Source organism: Lepidochelys kempii, chromosome 6, assembly GCF_965140265.1.
Source record: "Lepidochelys kempii isolate rLepKem1 chromosome 6, rLepKem1.hap2, whole genome shotgun sequence".
Classification (NCBI taxonomy): Eukaryota; Metazoa; Chordata; order Testudines; family Cheloniidae; genus Lepidochelys; species Lepidochelys kempii.
In genome coordinates, this window is record NC_133261.1 from 73,418,512 (window position 1) to 73,435,839 (window position 17,328).

General features: G+C 43.0%; 1 protein-coding gene across 1 annotated transcript in view; it reads right to left on the reverse strand.

Moving 5' to 3' along the window:
- Positions 1-7,609: 7,609 nt before the first annotated feature.
- Positions 7,610-17,328, reverse strand: part of KNL1 (kinetochore scaffold 1) — a 44,137-nt gene continuing 34,418 nt past the window's right edge. The window contains exons 19-26 of the mRNA XM_073348768.1: positions 17,219-17,258; positions 16,991-17,092; positions 16,420-16,520; positions 16,038-16,106; positions 15,760-15,869; positions 14,984-15,102; positions 8,907-9,029; positions 7,610-8,770 (exon numbers count right to left, since the gene is read on the reverse strand). Of these exons, the coding sequence (XP_073204869.1) occupies positions 8,656-8,770; positions 8,907-9,029; positions 14,984-15,102; positions 15,760-15,869; positions 16,038-16,106; positions 16,420-16,520; positions 16,991-17,092; positions 17,219-17,258 (779 nt within the window). The 3' untranslated portion in view covers positions 7,610-8,655. The remainder of the gene's footprint in view (positions 8,771-8,906; positions 9,030-14,983; positions 15,103-15,759; positions 15,870-16,037; positions 16,107-16,419; positions 16,521-16,990; positions 17,093-17,218; positions 17,259-17,328) is intronic.

Below are 17,328 nucleotides of genomic sequence, written 5' to 3' on the forward strand. Positions count from 1 at the left end.
AAGATTTTTAAAGGTGGACAGCCTGTCTCATATTCAGTAGTAAGAGAGAGCATTTTAGGATTAAGTATATTAAGTAGTACAATATATACACAGCACTCACAATCAGGGTTTAAAAGTCATAACATTTCATGAGCCACCCCCTCATAAGTCAACAGTGGTATCAAGTTGGGGTGGGGGGGGGAGAACATGGTGAATCTTAGGTAGAGAACAATGTGGAAAAAGCTAATGTACTCAATGCTTTTTTTGCCTCTGTTTTCACTAACAAGGTCAGCTCCCAGACTGCTGCGCTGGGCATCACAAAATGGGGAAGAGATGGCCAGCCCTCTGTGGAGATAGTCCCTAACCACCTCTATTTAGAAAAGCTGGACGTGCACAAGTCCATGGGGCCGGACGAGTTGCATCCGAGAGTGCTGAAGGAATTGGCGGCTGTGATTGCAGAGCCATTGGCCATTATCTTTGAAAACTCGTGGCGAACCGGGGAAGTCCCGGATGATTGGAAAAAGGCTAATGTAGTGCCAATCTTTAAAAAAGGGAAGAAGGAGGATCCTGGGAACTACAGGCCAGTCAGCCTCACCTCAGTCCCTGGAAAAATCATGGAGCAGGTCCTCAAAGAATCAATCCTGAAGCACTTGCATGAGAGGAAAGTGATCAGGAACAGCCAGCATGGATTCACCAAGGGAAGGTCATGCATGACTAATCTAATCGCCTTTTATGATGAGATTACTGGTTCTGTGGATGAAGGGAAAGCAGTGGATGTATTGTTTCTTGACTTTAGCAAAGCTTTTGACACGGTCTCCCACAGTATTCTTGTCAGCAAGTTAAGGAAGTATGGGCTGGATGAATGCACTATAAGGTGGGTAGAAAGCTGGCTAGATTGTCGGGCTCAACGGGTAGTGATCAATGGCTCCATGTCTAGTTGGCAGCCGGTATCAAGTGGAGTGCCCCAAGGGTCGGTCCTGGGGCCGGTTTTGTTCAATATCTTTATAAATGATCTGGAGGATGGTGTGGATTGCACTCTCAGCAAATTTGCGGATGATACTAAACTGGGAGGAGTGGTAGATACGCTGGAGGGGAGGGATAGGATACAGAAGGACCTAGACAAATTGGAGGATTGGGCCAAAAGAAATCTGATGAGGTTCAGTAAGGATAAGTGCAGGGTCCTGCACTTAGGACAGAAGAACCCAATGCACAGCTACAGACTAGGGACGGAATGGCTAGGCAGCAGTTCTGCGGAAAAGGACCTAGGGGTGACAGTGGACGAGAAGCTGGATATGAGTCAGCAGTGTGCCCTTGTTGCCAAGAAGGCCAATGGCATTTTGGGATGTATAAGTAGGGGCATAGCGAGCAGATCGAGGAACATGATCGTTCCCCTCTATTTGACATTGGTGAGGCCTCATCTGGAGTACTGTGTCCAGTTTTGGGCCCCACACTACAAGAAGGATGTGGATAAATTGGAGAGAGTCCAGCGAAGGGCAACAAAAATGATTAGGGGTCTGGAACACATGACTTATGAGGAGAGGCTGAGGGAGCTGGGATTGTTTAGCCTGCAGAAGAGAAGAATGAGGGGGGATTTGATAGCTGCTTTCAACTACCTGAAAGGGGGTTCCAAAGAGGATGGCTCTAGACTGTTCTCAGTGGTAGAAGAGGACAGGACAAGGAGTAATGGTCTCAAGTTGCAGTGGGGGAGGTTTAGATTGGATATTAGGAAAAACTTTTTCACTAAGAGGGTGGTGAAACACTGGAATGCGTTACCTAGGGAGGTGGTAGAATCTCCTTCCTTAGAGGTTTTTAAGGTCAGGCTTGACAAAGCCCTGGCTGGGATGATTTAACTGGGAATTGGTCCTGCTTCGAGCAGGGGGTTGGACTAGATGACCTTCTGGGGTCCCTTCCAACCCTGATATTCTATGATTCTATGATCCCTCCTTCCCCCCCCCCTCGCTGTTTGATACCACTTTCTTACCTTTTATTTGCATTATGTCCTTCCAATGTAGCTCATAAGTATCTCAAGGCAGAGATCTTTAACTCATTTGTAAAATGCCACATGTAGGTATGTGGCACTATGAAAGTACTACTTGATCTGCTAATTATTTTTCAGTGGTCTTATTCTTTTGCTTAACAAATTGCCTACTTTATATTTGGCAGCAGCTACCATATAATGGTAAATGCCTAACTTCATAAAAAGCAAGTCCTGAAAAGAGCAGTACTTGCCAAATGATCAGCCTTAAACAACACACACATAGATTATAGTATATAGAATCAAAAAGCCATTTCCACTGTAAATTTTTGATCATGCCACCATGGCGTTCTTATCACTGTCAGTACCTATTCTGCCTCCCCACCTCCCAACTAAATTTAAATAAAGCCTGTAAAATGATCTCTTTATATAAAGTCCTCTGCCAAACTAGGTTACAAATTCTGAGGAGAGCTTTAGTTTTTGAGAACTGTGGGCTTTGGAGGAGGGAGACTGGAAAAGGGGAACTAGTTATCTCAGAAAGCCTGATTTTCTCTCATTGCGGAGAAATCCCCAGCACAAGAGGAAGCCAAAGGGTTACCAGAGGTGTTGCAGCCTTGGATTCATTACTGAACTTTGCTGACCTCATAGCACTAAGATGAAAGAGCAGGAAATTATTGGCAGTTGTAATCCGACTCCTGGAACCACTCATGCCAACTTTCACTGGGCTGGAAAGGTTAGGAGCAGTTTACTGCTCACATGCGCTGGAGCCCCAGTCAGGCAGACAGGAGCTTCATACGGCTTAGAGCCACACCAGTCTGAAAAGGAGGACAGCAGCAGCCCCCGTTTTTCACATTAACATATAGAGTAGTTCTGATGATAGAGGGGCCTTTGTAGGTTTGATTAGAAAAATAAGGTACAAGTATAATGAGAAGTAACTACAAATATCTACCCAGACCAACAACTGCATTTCATTGGCTGGACTGGAGGAATCATAAAAAAATATCCACAGTTTTGGGAGCCTGGCTGAGAAAGTTCTACACAGGATTATCAGTTTATCTGAATAAAATTAAATGAGCTGTGTACTGTAAGTGCAAAAGTCTAAGCCATTAGATGTAATGAAGTCCTTGATACCAAACAGGTCATTCTGAGTTAAACGGAAGCAATTTTGAAAGCATAACCCTGAGAAGCATATTTAGAGACCCCATTTCTAATCCAGGAGCATGAGAAGAGGTTTTTTCCTCAGAGTTCCTAAAAAAAGAATGGAATTTACATTGAAGCTAAATATTAGTAGCTTCCATATCTGCAGGTGATGTAAAAAAAGTTTGTGCAATACACACTAAGTTAAAATTTAAATTTTAGTTATTTTACAAGTATAATGGCACATGGGGCTCTTTAAAAAGAACCTGGTTTCTCAAGTGCTAGAGGCACTGGGCCCAACAAAACAGAGGCACAGGCAAGATCAGGCTTTACTCTAAGTCTGATTTTTACTAGATCTTCTGCTGTGGCGATAGATGTAAATCTAATCCCAACTCAAGAGTTTCCTTTTCACTCTCTTATTATCTTCGATGAGTAGGCTAATCACTGGGCATACTATGTTGGGGCACTACCTCGTGTACATGCCTGAAGGCAGAGACTTGAATGGGAGCAGCAGCATGCACCTTCTTTCAACCAGTGCATCTGTCCTAGGGACAGAGTTTTAGATGTTTCCTATGAAATTTAAAGTTGAGGGCACGAGAAATATAAATATTTATAATACAGGGCAAAGTGACCTTCATCCTCGTCCTTCATCCTCACCTTAATCCTTCTGCAGCTAGTTGGAGAATTTAATCCAGCATCAAATTTGATTTACTCAAGCAAGATGTGAAGACTGAACATGAAGAATGGACGCGTTGAGTGGCTTCTGCACTTACCACTACACAGAAATCAGTCCCAAATCAGTAACTGGAGAGAAACTGATACCCTGTGTTTCCTCAGAAAGATTTCCTTCTCATGACACTGTGAATTTAATTTCCAAGTGTAGACAAGCCTTAATTCAGATTAAGGGAAGGTGTGAATTTAAAGTGAAATAGTTATTTTGGATTTATTCTGAAATAAAAACTTCTACACAAAAAGTTAATCAGAAATAGCTATTCTGGAATAGTTCCCTGTGTAAACAAACCATTAGTCAAATTGGAACCCCTCCTGAAACATACACTGTTTATTTTACACGAATGATTTTTTTGTAATTGGTTATTTTAGATGCCTGTACATCACTTAATATTTACAGTCAAAAACAGGTGTTTCAAATTAAATCAGATAAGTGAAAGTACAATAAGTACAATTACCATGTTTTATCACCAATATCTATAAAAACTATCAAGACAGAACACCACAGTCAAGTTAGGATTTAAGTTGAGTGTTTATATTAGGGCTGTCGATTAATCGCAGTTAACTCACGCGATTAACTCAAAAAATTAATTGCAATTAAAAAAATTGCAATTAATCACAGTTTTAATCACACTGTTACACAATAGAATACCAAATGAAATTTATTAAATATTTTGGATGTTTTTCTACATTTTCAAATATACTGATTTCAATTACAACACAGAATACGAAGTATACAGTGCTCATTTTATATTTTTTATTACAAATATTTGCACTGTAAATATGATAAATAAAAGGAATAGTATTTTTCAATGCACCTCATACAAGTATTGTAGTGCAATCTCGATCATGAAAGTGCAATTTACAAATGTAGTTTTTTTGGGTTACATAACTGGACTCAAAAACAAAACAATGCAAAACTTTAGAGCCTACAAGTCCACTCAGTCCTACTTCTTGTTCAGCCAATAGCTAAGATAAACAAGTTTGTTTACATTTATGGGAGATAATGCTGCCCTCTTCTTATTTACGTCATCAGAATGTGAGAACAGGCATTCGCATGGGACTTTTGTAGCCAGCATTGCAAGATATTTACATGCCAGGTATGCTAAACATTCGTATGCCCCTTCATGCTTCAGCCACCATTCCAGAGGACATGCTTCCATGCTGATGACTCTCATTAAAAAAAAAATGTGTTAATTAAATTTGTGGCTCCTTGGGGGAAAATTGTATGTCTCCAGCTCTGTTTTACCTCCATTCTGCCATATATTTCATGTTATGGCAGTCTTGGATGATGACTCAGCACATGTTCATTTTAAGAACACTTTCGCTGCCGATTTGACAAAATGCAAAGAAGGTACCAATGTGAGATTTCTCAAGATAGCTACAGCACTCTACCCAAAGTTTAAGAATCCGAAGTACCTTCCAAAATCTGAGAGTGATGAGGTGTGGAGCATGCTTTCTGAAGTCTTAAAAGAGCAACACTTTGATGCGGAACTACAGAACCTGAACCACCAAAAAAAGAAAATCAGTCTTCTGCTGGTGGCATCTGACTCAGATGATGAAAATGAACATGTACCAATCCACACTGCTTTGGATTGTTATTGAGCAGAACCAGTCATCAGCATGGACGCATGTCCTCTGGAATGGTGGTTGAAGCATGAAGGGACATATGAATCTTTAGCATATCTGGCATGTAAATATCTTGCGATGCCAGCTACAACAGTGCCATGAGAACGTCTGTCCTCACTTTCAGATGACATTGTGAACAAGAAGTGGGCAGCATTATCTCCTGCAAATGTAAACAAACTTGTTTGAGTGACTGGCTGAACAAGAAATAGGACTGAGTGGACTTGTAGGCTCTAAAGTTTTACATTGTTTTATTCTTTAATGCAGGGGGTTTTTTTTCATAATTTTACATTTGTAAGTTCAACTTTCATGATAAAGAGATTGCACTACAGTATTTGTATTAGGTGAATTGAAAAATACTATTTCTTTTGTTTTTTACAGTGCAAATATCTAATAAAAAATTTGATTCTCTTAAAGTGTTGAGCTGGGTTTAGAATCCAACACCTCTGAATCCCAGGCCTGTGCCTCTTTTTCGAAAGCTTGGGTAGTTAGATAAAGTGAGCAGTATACACATCGTATTCTGTGTTGTAATTGAAATCAATATATTTGAAAATGTAGAAAACACCCAAAATATTTAAATAAATAGTATTCTATTATTGTTTAACAGTGCAATTAATTGTGATGTTTTAATCGCTTGACAGCCCTAGTTTATATTAAAATAGGGTAGTTCTGACTCATGTTCCTTCTTTTGCATCACCAGCCTCTTCTACAGATGGCATTGTATTCTTATGATAAAAGAGAATTTAAAAAGGAGCAAATACTGTCATTTGTAGATTACTCATACTGAAGTCATCTCTCTCTTTTTATGCAAAATCTAACAGCTACCCAGGCTTTCGAAAAAGAGGCACAGGCCCGGGATTCAGAGGTGTTGGGTTCTAACCCAGCTCAACACTTTTAGAGAATCAAATTGAAGACGCAAATGATCAGATACTTGACAGAGTTATTCATGGAGTTGCCTGACTGAACAATGGGCATATGCAGAATAATTGTGAAAACTTTAGAAATGAGGTTCTAATTGAATTTATCTTTGCAAATTAATTCTAGTAGATATATTACTTCTACGTTTAGAGTCATAAGTCAAGTCTGAAACCGTAGAGGAAAACTGGGGGAAATTACTTTTTGAATGACAATATGCCGTTAACGTCAACTTCTAAAATCCTTGGAGGAGTTCATGTGTACACACACTATGACTAAAAATTATATGCAAGACTAGAGCTGCTTCATTTCTGCTGTGCTTACATTCTCTCTGCTATTTCCCCTACCCTCTAGGTCTCCAACTAGAGCAGCTACAAAGATCGCTCTGATCAGACAATTCACCATATTCCACCCCAGTCCTTGTAGTCCCGATTTTCTTGGCTTAGTTTTTCTTTGATGTCTCTCAGCAATTCATTTACCGCCATGCAGCACAGCACTTTATGAAGTATTGCAGGAGCACCCTCTGCTGGTTAAAAATGTCAAGACTTCATCAATTTAAACATATATTTTAAAATGCATTAGAAGTAGTTTCTGGTACTGCCTCTCAAGAGTCTTCTGCCAGTTTGTGGTCATTTTCCTAGGGTATTTTTATATACATTTTTTCTCCTGTTTTGTGAAAGTCATTCACAGACAATGGGAGGAAATTAAGACTATATACAGGAGAATCAGTGGAACACACACACAGTCAAATTTACAAACAAAAGACAGAAGAAAAATATTGCTGTAATAATTTACAGGTAATGACAAAAGCTAGTCCCATGCTATTAGATAAATTTTCAGATGGAAATCTGATATGAGTTGACAATATCCATTTAACTTCTAAATTATTTCACAGTAAAGAAGAGAAAAAAAGTATTAATGATACAAATGTTTAATGAGCTTTTCTCTACCTTATGTAGAAGGAAAAATTGGAAAAACCAGAGAACTTCATAAAAATATATCAATGCTTAAACATCTGAAAACACATTTTAAAATACTTATACTTTACAGGCATATAGAAACAGTCAGGCACCTACAGAATGGAGAGTTGAGAAGTGCTAGATGCTTCAACACCATAGGAACAGTGTCTGTACACCCAGGACATGACCATGTCAGTCCCGACAATCTGAAGAATATACTTTATTAAGACTAATAAAACAGTCCAGAGTATGCCAAAGGTATTATCCAGATCTCCTAGTTTTGAAACCAAAGAATTCAGTCTCTATGAACAAAATTTGCTACAAAGACTAACATTGAAATATAGTGCACTGATTGCTCCTTAAGGCTCCTAGAACATTACAGAGTTTTTTTTTCTAAGGAAACAGCTGCCTCAAGCAAGATAGTATCAAAATGGTCGGTGCTAGAAGTGTGCTTGATAGATCCAGCCCTTCTGAACATCTCCTACCATGTCACCTCCTGAATACACTAAGCAAAAGCAGATTTACATATCTAGCCTTCTTACCCCTTTGAGAAATAGGGAGCCTAGCCTAAGTAAGTGCATCAAATAGCTTAACACCTTAGCAATAGAAAAGGATCTATGTGCAGAATGATTAGAACCAAATTCCACAATGAAAAGTTCACAACTTGATCCATGTGACTTTGGGGTCTGTTGCGCTGCAAAATCAATGGTTAGAAACAGGGATCTGTAACTTAAAAAGAAACTTCTAACTGTGTGCATGACATTTGTGAATTTTGTAAGTTATAATTTTGTCAAGCAGCAGAAACCAGAATTATAGTTTCTGTGATCTGAGCGACATTCCAGTCAGCTGATATAATCAAACTTGAAATCTGGGCTAGTTAGTGATAATAACTTCCAGTCATGCAAGCCTTGGAAGATAGACAATAGCCCTTGGTAATAACAGACCAGAGAAATTACCAGGCTAATTCTGGTGGTTATAGAAGCTAGAATTTCTTTTATGTGGCAGAGTGTAACAAAAGAGAAACCAAAACCAGCAGTGGCTGGAAGGGTTGGGGAAGAGGAAAAAAAATATGAGAAAAGTGGGACAAATTAATGGAAGCCATCCGAAATTCCTCCTTGGCTCTACAGAGATTTCTGCATTCCCTCAGCATGCTTTAGTATAGGAGAGGTATTTGGTAGTAGGCTTACTGAGATTTCATTTCAGTGGTTTAAATATTGGACAATTTCACAGTCAGTTGCTAAATCAGATTCTCATAGCACTGAAAGAAGCTGGCAACTCTTGTAAGTTTGAAGAGGACAGACATCCAGCTTGAGAACTGTATTGACCTGAGTGGATTTAGTGAATGATCAGGGAACCCTGGAGCAAGTTATGATGAATCATTTTGACCATTCTCGTCAGGTAGTTGGTGCCCAGTGGCACATTGGACAGAACAGCAGAAATTTCATCATGGCTGGGAAAGACAAAAAGAAATCATCATCTCAGGTGAGCTTCTGACAGTATACTTCTTAGCATTTAAGCTTCCTGTTCCCTGCTTTGAAGTGAAAAGTATGCCCAAAGTCCTTTATTCTTCTGCTTGTGCTACTCACCCAAGGCTCCCAATCCATTTTTGGACAGTGAAAGGGAGTGGAGCTGATGGGTAGTTGGCAGATAGAAAGAGTGTCACCTCAAACTTTGCAAAAGCTGTGGAAGTGGAGAACAAGAGCTTCACTCTGCATGGAAAACAAAATGTACATGCAGAGGGTTAAGTCATGGCTTTCTATAATACAGCTTCCTTTGAAATTGTGTCTCCAGATGTGAAAGACTAGTGTCTTAACACAGACGTTACACACAGCCTCACTGTATATTCTTGAAGAGCATCAATAGAATTTGTTTATAGTGTAGCAGTGGGTAAGGTTGAAGGAATCTTCCCATTTTAAGTAATAAGGCCCAAGTTCCCCTCAGAAGAAACCAATCTCCCTAAAGGTTAATATGCCACATTTTGTCTTAAGGCAGAATTGTTTTGGAAGGACTAGGGCAGGAAGGGAGAGGAAAGATTCCTTTTCTGGATTTCCACCCTTCAAAAAAAACCCAAACAAACTAACCTCATTTCTCCAAATATGTAACTGCACATTTGTTTTGTTGACCTCGCTAAAGAGTACTGCCTTTTCTTTTGTTATGTTGTGATGAGGGACACAGGGCATTAATGAGGGATATTACCAAAAAAATCCAGCCTGTGTATATACCCCACATTAAGGAACATAGAGAAAGGGTTAACTAGAACAGGGATACAAAGAGGCAATGGAAATCTGGAAGAGGGATCCTGCAATGAAGAGTAAGTACTTTTCCAGCTCAGCCCAGCCATGCCACAGGACAAGGAAGCACCATGGGAAAGTGGGAACTGGGAAAATGAAGGATTACTGTGCTTTAAATGAACTTGAAGTTAAGCAATGTGTTTTTCTACCTGTCTGAAGCAAACTTAAGATGCCTTCGCTTTGCTGTTTTGATTTTTTTCCCTGAAGACCAACTGTAAGAAAAAGACAGTTACTTACTGTAACTGAGATTCTTTGAGATGTGATGCAGCTGTGTATTCCACTTAGATGTGTGCACACCCAGCACACCAAAGCCAGAGAATTTTGCCTAGCAGTACCGTAAATGGGGAGTGCTTGTGCCTTGTAGCCACAGCCCCTCCTTTGGCCATATGAGGTGGGGGCGTCCCAACCCCCCTCAGTTCCTTCACACCAACGTGCAGAGACTAGACTCCGATGCAGAGGGGACAGAAGTGGGTCACAGAATACACGTCTGCACCACATCTCAAAGAACCACAGTTACAGTAAGTAACCATTTCTTCTTCAAACAGATGCAGCAGTGTATTCCACTTAGGTGACTCATAAGCAGTACCTTCCACCCCAGAAGGCAGGGCTTAACACGGGGTGGGCAAACTACAGGCCACGGGCTGGATCCAGGCCCTCAGGGCTTTGGATCCAGCCAGCAGGATTACCCCCCGTGGTGCTGCAGGCCCCGTGCTGTTCTCAGAAGCGGCCGGAACCACTTCCCTGGGGCCCCGTGCATTGCCCTTGCCTCCAGGCACCACCCCCGCAGCTTCCATTGGCTGGGAACGGGGAACCACGGCTAATGGGAGCTTCGGGGGAGGTACCTGGAGGCGTGGCAAGGACAGCACACAGAGCCCTGTGTCCCCCTCCCCTCCCCCCCAGGGACCGTGCAGGGACATGGTTCTGGCTGTTTCCCGGAGTGGTGCGGCGTGGGGCCAGGGCAGGCAGACAGGGAGCCCCAGTGTGCGCTGCTGCCACCCCAGAGCCACTTTAGGTAAGCGGTGCTGGGCCTGAGCCCGAACCCCTCCTGCACCCTGTCCCCCAACTCCCTTCCCTAAGCCCCCTGCCTGCACCCTGCACCCCTGTGCACCCCAATCCCCTGCCCTGAGCTCCCTCCCGCAGTCCACACCCCTCCTGCACCCCAACCCCCCTTCCCTGAGCCCCCCATACACCCTGCACCCCAACTCTGCCCCAATCCCTTGCCCTGAGCCAGTTTTTGCACACCGCAGCCCCCCACCCCCTGCACTCCCTCCTGCACCCCAACCCCCTGCCCTGCATACAATTTCCCCACCCAGATGTGGCCCTCGGCCCAAAAAGTGTGCCCACCGCTGGCTTACAGCCTACCCAAAGATTACAGGACAGCCCTACCAAAGCTTGCTTCTTCCCTGGCAGATGCGATAATGGCATAATGGTTCGTAAATGTATGGATGGATGCCCACTTAAGCAGCCCTGCAAATGTCCGAACTGTTGTGGAAGACTGCCTCAGTCTGTAGTCTCAAAGGTGGCAAATCGCCTGAAGGCTCTTGGTAGGCAAAAATGCTCTCAAACTCTTAGAGTTTATTAGGATCCCAATGAACTCTATTTTCTGCGCGAGAACCAAAGTTAACTTACTGAGACCCAGACGGGTCAAGCAAAGAGACCCAGACGGGTCAAGCAACCACAACGTAGCATCGACATGGGAAAGGACTTCCTCTCTGGACCTGCCTCTCAGTAACCAGTCATCCAGGTACAGGAAGATGTTGATTTTTTCTTCCTGAGGTACACCATCACCACAACCATGCAGTTGGTAAAAACCCCAGGGGCTAAAGAGAGGTCAACGGGAAGCACCATATACTGAAAACGGCACTCCACTATGATGAATCAAAGGAATAGTCTAAGGCTTGGCAAAATCACCATGTGAATCGTGTCCTGAAGGTTCGGAGCAGCAAACCAGACATTCTGAGACAACGCAGGGAGGATAGTTGATAGAGTGACCATTCAGAACCTCATGTATTTGATATATTTGTTGAGGCCGTGAAGGTCAAGAATAGGTCTCATTTCTTCCTTGGATCTGGACACCAGAAAGTACTGAGATTAGAAGCCTTGACCCCAGTGTTCTGGCAGAACATCCTCCACTGCTCTCAAAGCCAGTAGCAAGCAAACCTGCTTGAGGAGCACTATCTCATGAGAGGGGTCCCTGAAGAGGAATGGGGAGGGAGGGTCGGTAGAGAAGTGGAAAGGAACTGGATGGCTTAGCCCAATCTGATGGTTCTTAGAACCCAGCTGTCTGGGGAGATCAAACCCCAAGCATTGTGAAAACGAGTCAGCCAGTCCCCAAACAAAGGGTACCGGAAGAAGGGAGTGACCCCTGGAACACTGCTCTGGACCAAGGAGTCAAAACAGGTGCTCGGGGGGTGCCAGGTGAAGGTGTGTGGGATTGGCCAAACCCCAGACCCGAATGCCTCTTCCTCTGGGACCTATGCCCCTTTCTGGGGTAGTCCCGCTGTCGTGGGGGAGGGAAAGGCTGCCCAAATGCATGCTGTGGATGATACTGCTGCTGATATTGATCACAGCAGTGGTCCCTCTCCACTGCCGGTGTGTACACCCCCGAGAACCGTAGGGTAGCCCTAGAGTGTAGAGTCTCATCCATCTTGTCAAACAAAACACTTGTCCATCGAAGGGCAAATCCTCTATGGCCTGTTGCATGTTGGGAGCAATGCCCAAATTCAGCGGCTAAGATGCTTTTCTCATGGTCACTGCCGAGGCCATCACTCTGGCTGAACTATTCGCCACATCCAGTGCAGACTGCAACAAAGTCTTAGCCACCAACCAGCCCTCAGTGATAAATGCCTGAAAGTCCTTCCTCGAGGCTTCAGGCAGCTAGTTCGCAAACTTAGACATAGCCATCCAGTTCACAAAATCGTATTTGGACAGCAGTGCCTGCTGGTCAGCAATACACATCTGCAAGGAAGAGAAGGTGTAAATCTTCCTACCCACCAGGACCATCTATCTAGAGTTCTTGTCGTTGGGAGTGGAAATAAACCTGCCCTGTTGGGCTCTATTGTTCACTGCAGTTACAACCATGGAGTTTGAGGCATTATGGGACTAAAACCCCTCAAATCCCTGCACTGGAATGAAGTAGAATTTCTCCATGGGTTTCACATTAGGCAGTATTGAATCCAGAGTGCTCCAGAGAACCTTAGCAGGTTCTAGGAGCGCACTGTTAGTAGGAAGGGTGACTCTCCCAGGGACAGATGGCTGCAAGAGATCCAAAACATATGGGTATTCTTCTAGAGAAACTCCTCCTGAATACCCAGGGAGGTCCTGGTATGCCTTGACATCCTCTGGTACTGAAGGAGAGGAAGAGCTTGGCAGTGCAGAATTGTTCGGGGATAAAGAGGAAGTGGTTAACTGTGCCAGAGCCAGATCCTGCTTCAGGACCAATGGACCTGGATGGACGAGGCTGGAGGTGATGGGAAGGTTTACTGGTGCCTGGACCTATGGTGGCTTGACGGTCACTGCCACAGACCTGCCTGGTGACCTCACCTTAGGGCAAGATGAGGAGCATCCATGGATTCCACAGGTATAGGTAAGGGCATTGGTGGCCAATAGGCTTCCTGACCACAAGACAAGCACCAATTCTGATTGCCAGTGTTCCATAAATGGCCCCCAATGCCAGTCAGACAATGGAGAGTGGGAGAGGAGGAGGAAGATCCCAATCTGGATGCTGATGAGTCCTGGACTTAAGAGGATAAAGGTGGAGCCAGCCCTGAGGGTGAGAGCAACCAGTCTGGCTCATCCGTAGCCCACAACGAAGAGAAAACTGACACAGACGGTGGAAATGGTATCGCTGGCACTGAGTACACCTCCATTGTTTCCAGTGGTAGAAGTAGAGTCGACCCCAAAGTCAGCCCTGGTACCAAGGTGATTGACGGTGCTGAAGTGGAAGGTGATGAGTGCCACCACAGTAACACCTCAGCTCCAACTGCAACAGTGCCAAGGAGTTTCCCAGTGCTAAGGTCCCTTCCATTGAGCCTGGTACTTCCCCCGTTCCAGACTGTGGAAGGGGAACACTGGGGTGTAGTGTCAACAGACTTAAGGGTTCAGTGGCCTGTCCAGCCAATGGGGCTAAAAATGACTCAGCCGTGGCAAAGTCTAGGACCAAAGGAGAGGTCGGGGCAGAAGGGCAAAGGAGGTCTGCAGTCACCTGGTATGGTACCGACATGGAAACAATCTAACAGGGTCTCTAACATCCCTACTGAGTCCTGGGGAGCGGTAGGGAGGTTAGCACTAACTCTGTGCTGCTCCATGCTCTTCCTGGAAGAGGCAAGAGTCCCCACAAGATCTAGAGTAGTCTTGATTGGCCTTACATGACCTTTTCGTTGGTACATGCCACAGGGAACAGCTCCTCCGTTTCTTCGGAGAGAAACCTGCTCCAGGGCACAAAGTGGCAGCACTCTCAGAACCTGAGGGTGATCTCTGATCTCTGATCCAACAAGGGCCTTGGTATTGAAGCAAGCCACATGGCCTCTTCAAGCAGGTGCTGTTTTAGGCAAAGGCCCTTAGCCACTTGAGTTCATTTTGTGACTGATTTACAGATCGAACACTGTTCCTTGACGTGGGCCTCACCCAAACACCACAAACTCCACGTCTGAAGAATTGTTAGGGATCACTCCCCGACACAATAGACCATGTTTAAACCCTGGTAAGGGCATCAGAAGGGAATACTTAACTAAATACAGCTAACCCTAATTTAACTACCACTAAGTGTACTAATTAATTATATACAACTAGAAAAAACACTAAAATAGTGAGAGGTTAAGACCACACAGAGCAAACTCCTCCAGCCACAAGGGGAAAGAAGGATCTGGGAGGGGCCGGGTGGAGGTTTTGGGGTGATGCTGCCCCATAGAGCCAGGGAGGGGCTCATCCCTCGTGGCCACAGCACTGCTCCTCTACTGGTACTGCTAGGCAAAATTCTCCAGCTCCAGTGTGTTGGGTGCGCATACACCTAAGTGGAATACACAGCTACATCTACCTGAAGAACTCTTGGTCCTGACTCCCTGATCTAATGCTTTGGATAGAGGTATGTATCAAAGTGGCAGGTAGCAAGTGATGAAAGATGTGTCAGTAAGGAAGCTGACAGAATCCCTGAACTGTTCATTTTCTGCTATTCTGAAGTTAGGGTTTTGTTTTTTAAAAAGGTGCTGAATTTTTAAAAAAAACAACAAAAACAATGACGTTTTTGGATGTCAGCTGACTTCCATTATTAAAGTTAGACGGAAAGTGTGTTTCAAAGTCTTCTGTTTGTGAGAAGTCACTAACAGCACTTTTTTGGCGTTGAATTGCAGTAGATGTGATCTTTAATCACTCACTTTGTATTGTCCACTTCTGTCTTCAGAAGATTAAACTTTCCACCCCATCTGTTCAGAAACACAATCTCTTCTCCTAAGAGTCGACAGCGATTCACCACTAATGAGACCTCATGCAGCATCTAAGTGGACAATCAGATAAAGTAATCATATTAGAGTTTACTCTTGTAAGCTACATAACATTTTAAATTGCAGTTCTACTCTAGAAAGTACATAAAAAAACCCCATAATCTTAACTGCTAGCTCTACACTCAGTCTGGGATCTAAAAATGAAACTGCTCAAGTATCACCACAGATAAAAATTCCGCTGCCTGAATTCTGCTCTCAAATATACCTCTGCATCGTTGTGGGAAGGCCAAATTTGGTTCTGCAATTAAAACCACTATTCTATTAATTATGTAGGAACCAGAATAGAATTTCTGTCCTGGATGGTTGTGCTGTCTCTGTAGTACTAACAGAAGCAGTAAAACATTTCAATTGTAAAGCAAGCAGACATCAATCAGGGAACAGATCTATTGATTGAGGATTCTACAGTTATACAGAGTAACCATTCAGAGCAGAATCAGATACTTTACTGTATGATTTATGATTGATTGAAACTAAGCTTTAGAATCACTTTCCTTATGGCAAACACTTAAGCAGCAGAATATGAATTAATTCAAGGCTGAACTTTATTTTAAGAAATCATTGTTAAAGAATATCATCTTTATTCTGTTGAACAGAATAGATTCCATGATCATCTTCTCAGGGCTCCGTAGTTTAGCTTCTTGGAACATTACCTGGGGCAGGTGGTCCATTGTTGTGCATTTTGTATGCCAGGAACCCTGACTTTCAATAAACTGGAAGATGAGCCTTTGGACTAGACATGATGAGAGTGGAGCTTTTTCTTCTGTAAGACAAAAGAAAGAATTATTCTTCAGAACTGTTTATATTTGTAATCAATCTCTGTTTGGCACTGCCAGGCAATGCACTTGCAGATAAAGTGCAAGTGTGCAGATGCCTTCCCACAAAACGGCAAACCCAAGGACCAGAGCAGCAAGCCACTTCAGAGCCTTACCATCCAACAGAGATTCAAAGCTCATATCAACAATCTTTCTGCAGGGATTGTGATTGAAAATAGCACCATCTGTGAGAGACCAAAAACAAACCAGATTATAAGGGTGTATTTCCAGACTGTGTGCACTTTCTAACACCTCAGAAATCTCTCTCTAGAGCAGACATCCAGGTTGTATAATTTAATCCTTTTGTTAAAAAAAAAAAAAAAAAATCAGGCCCAGACTCCAATCCATAACTACCGTAACTCACAGTTTGAGTGCTTCCATTCTAGTATGTTTGCCCTCTCCTACTAGTATAAGGTCAGCCTGATCTGATGAATTTATATTATGTAAACCTTTTGGTTTGTAAGCCAGAGAAAGCTCCTGCCAGATTTTGCCACTCACCCACTGGTGGTCCAAATGTAATAGTCAGTTCTATAGAATCATAAAGGAAGAAGAACACTGCCTGTTGATCGCTCCATTCACTGATCTCCCATTCAGTGAAGCTAAAGAAGAAAAATGTGAGTTACAAACAAAGACACAAAGTGGAAAAAGATAAAAGTACTAGATGTACATACAACATCTAGCACCACATAAATGTGCTAATAGAAGCCGGCATTTTGCTGTCCCTGTGGACAGATGGAAACAGTAGCATGAGCATGACCTTCCAGGAAATATTTAAAATTTTGTCTTCTATTGAGAGGTAACACTAAACATTAAAACAAAAATACTCATTTTGGAAGGGGAGGAGACTGCTATAGGAAGAGATTTTGCAATGTCTCTTTTGTATATAAAATCAGTGCATCCTACTATGCACTAAACTCACAGAAACTTTACTGCTAATTCTACATTGCCAGGAGATAGGCTCCCAAATGTAGCAACAATTAAAAATACATTAGCACTACCAATGTGGGGAGAGGAAACTGGTTGATCTCTGGGATAAGAATCAAAGGTGAAGACCCTTCCCTTCTCTTACTTGTATTTGTCAAGGAGCTCCTCACAGTCACTTGCTTTATTCTTCAGACGGTTTATCTCAGAAAACCCCTGCTTCTTCTGAACCTCCAGATTTGACAGATCCCTACAGAAATATAGCAACAAAATCAGATGCTCCTGGGAAGACAAAGCACCCTGATTCAATCTCTAGAACCTTAGTGCACATGCAGGCTTTAAATAGATGTAAAAGAATCATTGTGCGAAATTCTACCTTTGAAGCTCCTCTTCTTGGACTTTGAGGTTTTCAAGTTCTAAGAAATTTAAAAAAAGCTATGAAAGATCTGCAAGCAGTATGAGAAGCATGAAAAAAAACCCGACTGG